Source organism: Cyprinodon variegatus, unplaced genomic scaffold (assembly GCF_000732505.1).
Source record: "Cyprinodon variegatus isolate N-32 unplaced genomic scaffold, C_variegatus-1.0 Scaffold328, whole genome shotgun sequence".
NCBI lineage: Eukaryota > Metazoa > Chordata > Actinopteri > Cyprinodontiformes > Cyprinodontidae > Cyprinodon > Cyprinodon variegatus.
In genome coordinates, this window is record NW_015150781.1 from 209,132 (window position 1) to 211,455 (window position 2,324).

The window sequence follows — 2,324 nt, forward strand, 5'->3', positions numbered from 1 at the left end:
AGAAGCAGACATAGAAAAAGAAGCATAGATACAAAAGGCGGCCCCAATAGATATTCCCATTGATCTTTCAAATATCAAAAGAAAAATCCGGTAGTAACATAAATAATTTTTGTTCCCCCCTCATTTTTCAACAGTAAACAGTGAAACAAAGAATCAAGTTTTTTTTATCCACCAGTTTATGCAATTTAATTTAATTTTTCCTGTTCTGATCATTTTTTACCTTGTAGAATTTTACAATGAGAATTACACTTAAGATGTAAATGATGCTCTTCAGTGCACCTTTATAGCAGTTTTAAAGCTTGCATATGTTTTTAGCAATGTCTTTGATGGGGCCCCCAGTGGAGCCCCTGCCTACAGACAGTAACTCTGTCTATACTGGTTTTGGATTGAACAGAAACTAGGACACAAATGGCCGCTCTCCATTCTAACTAGTAGTGTTCTCTGTTTACAGAAAGATCCAGGTCGCTCTTTCAATGATATTTAAGACCTAAATGTGCGTGCGCATAAACATTTCATGTAAAATCGAGGGCAGCACACCCTTCCAGCAGTTTAAAATGCACCAAGAGTTCACCTCTTCTAGGTGCTAAAGCCAACCTGCACCGCTGCCAACATGGCAGCAGTTTTATTAAGCCTTAGGTGTCTGGATTCGCAAACTGTTTACCAAATACCGGGCAGGTGACCAAGCTCAGCAGCACAACAAAAGGGGTTCGGTTTCAGTTTGCGCCATGTTGCCTTTGTAAAGCCATGTAACTTTAATGCAGCTGCATGTTTCTGCTGTCACCAGGTGTCCGTGTTTACGGCCAAGGCCAAGATGACCTCTGACTCTCACTGCCATGGATTGTGGACAATAAGCCGTGAGATATTTCCTGAAATGTTGAGTTCCACTAGAAGAATTAGATGACTTTATAAGAGGGGAATCATTGAGTTACAGCAATAGCAGCAGATATTGCTCCCTGGATTAGCTTAAAGCTCAGGGATGACGGCAAAACAACCAAGATTTATGTCGACATTCAGTTTTTGTGCCACAAATTCATCATTAAACAAATAAAGAAAACTTCCTTAAATAGGGGCTTAAATGGAATGAATTAAATGGCTTTTTAACTGCATGTAACCCTAAATACTTTTTGTTATAAATGCAATTATTACAAAGCCTGTTTTGCACAAATCAACATAATGCAAATAAAATCTTCAAGCCACCTGTCCCCCCTTTAGAGAGCCACTTTCATAGAATGTGTGACTACCTTCCACTGGCTGGCAGATCTATTAGTGGCTTTCTACTCTGGCAGGTGTCTGTTCAGAGCTGATTTTACAGGTGAGCAAATAAACAAAGGTCATTCAGCAGGTATCAAAGCTTATATTACACCTGATGCAGAACCTGCAACATAGATTGTTTACAGAAAGTGAGAAAATGACTAGAGGGGAATAAAAAGCCAGACATGTAAAGTCTGGAGTCTCACCGGCGGCTTGACGTCCTCAAAGACGGGCGTGTCCTCAGCACCGTCCGCTCCAGACATCCTGACGGGCTTCAGCTGCGTGAAAACCGCCCTTTCCTCTGACATATGAGGCGGATTCATAGCCAGTCCAACTCCCGCTGCCATTAAAACTGTTTCTGATCAACAAACTGTTTCTGTCTGATGCGCTGCGGCCTTTCTGACTGCTGGGGAAGAACAGCGCTGAGTGAGGCTGGAGCTAAGGGCTGTAATCCACTGTCCTCCTGATAGCGGTGAGCTCTCAGGTAGAACTCACCTGAGCTCAAGTATAGAGCTGCAGGATGTGACTGACACAGGGTTCAGCCAATCAGAGAAGGGCTGGCCTCGCGGAAGAAGGTGGGACTCACCTGGAGAGAGAGAGAGAGAGAGAGAGAGAGAGAGAGAGAGAGAGAGAGAGAGAGAGAGAGAGAGAGAGCGCAGGGGCGGATTTAGGAAATGTGGGGCCCTAGGCAAAGACAAGCAGGGGGCCCTCTGAATATAGAAGACAGCACATAAAACAGATATAGAAATGTTAATAGAATAGACATCCATTATCTGTTCTAGGTTGTGTCCCTCTCTTCTTGTCCCTTTTCTTCTTGTTTTCCTCTCTATGTTTTGTACTCAGCTGACTTTTCATGCTGTCTCTAAAGGAATGAAAGATTTTTTCCAAGCACTAAGCTCACTTAGCTGATTGCTCCTTCCTGATACACACTTAATATTATAAGCGTTCTGATGGCAATTTAGGGAAAGGATTTTTATCAAAAACATAAATAATGTGCACAAATGAGCAGTTGTATTAGTAGTTGTATTAACCATACGTTTAAACCATACACTTAAACTGGCAACTGTCTAGTA

At 42.3% G+C, this 2,324-nt stretch overlaps 1 protein-coding gene across 1 annotated transcript in view; it reads right to left on the minus strand.

The window, feature by feature from the left end:
- The window catches only part of LOC107091197 (Krueppel-like factor 5), a 34,149-nt gene extending 32,401 nt beyond the window's left edge, over positions 1-1,748 (minus strand). The window contains exon 1 of the mRNA XM_015384989.1: positions 1,458-1,748. Within this exon, the coding sequence (XP_015240475.1) occupies positions 1,458-1,598 (141 nt within the window). The 5' untranslated portion in view covers positions 1,599-1,748. The remainder of the gene's footprint in view (positions 1-1,457) is intronic.
- Between the last annotated feature and the right edge of the window lie 576 nt (positions 1,749-2,324).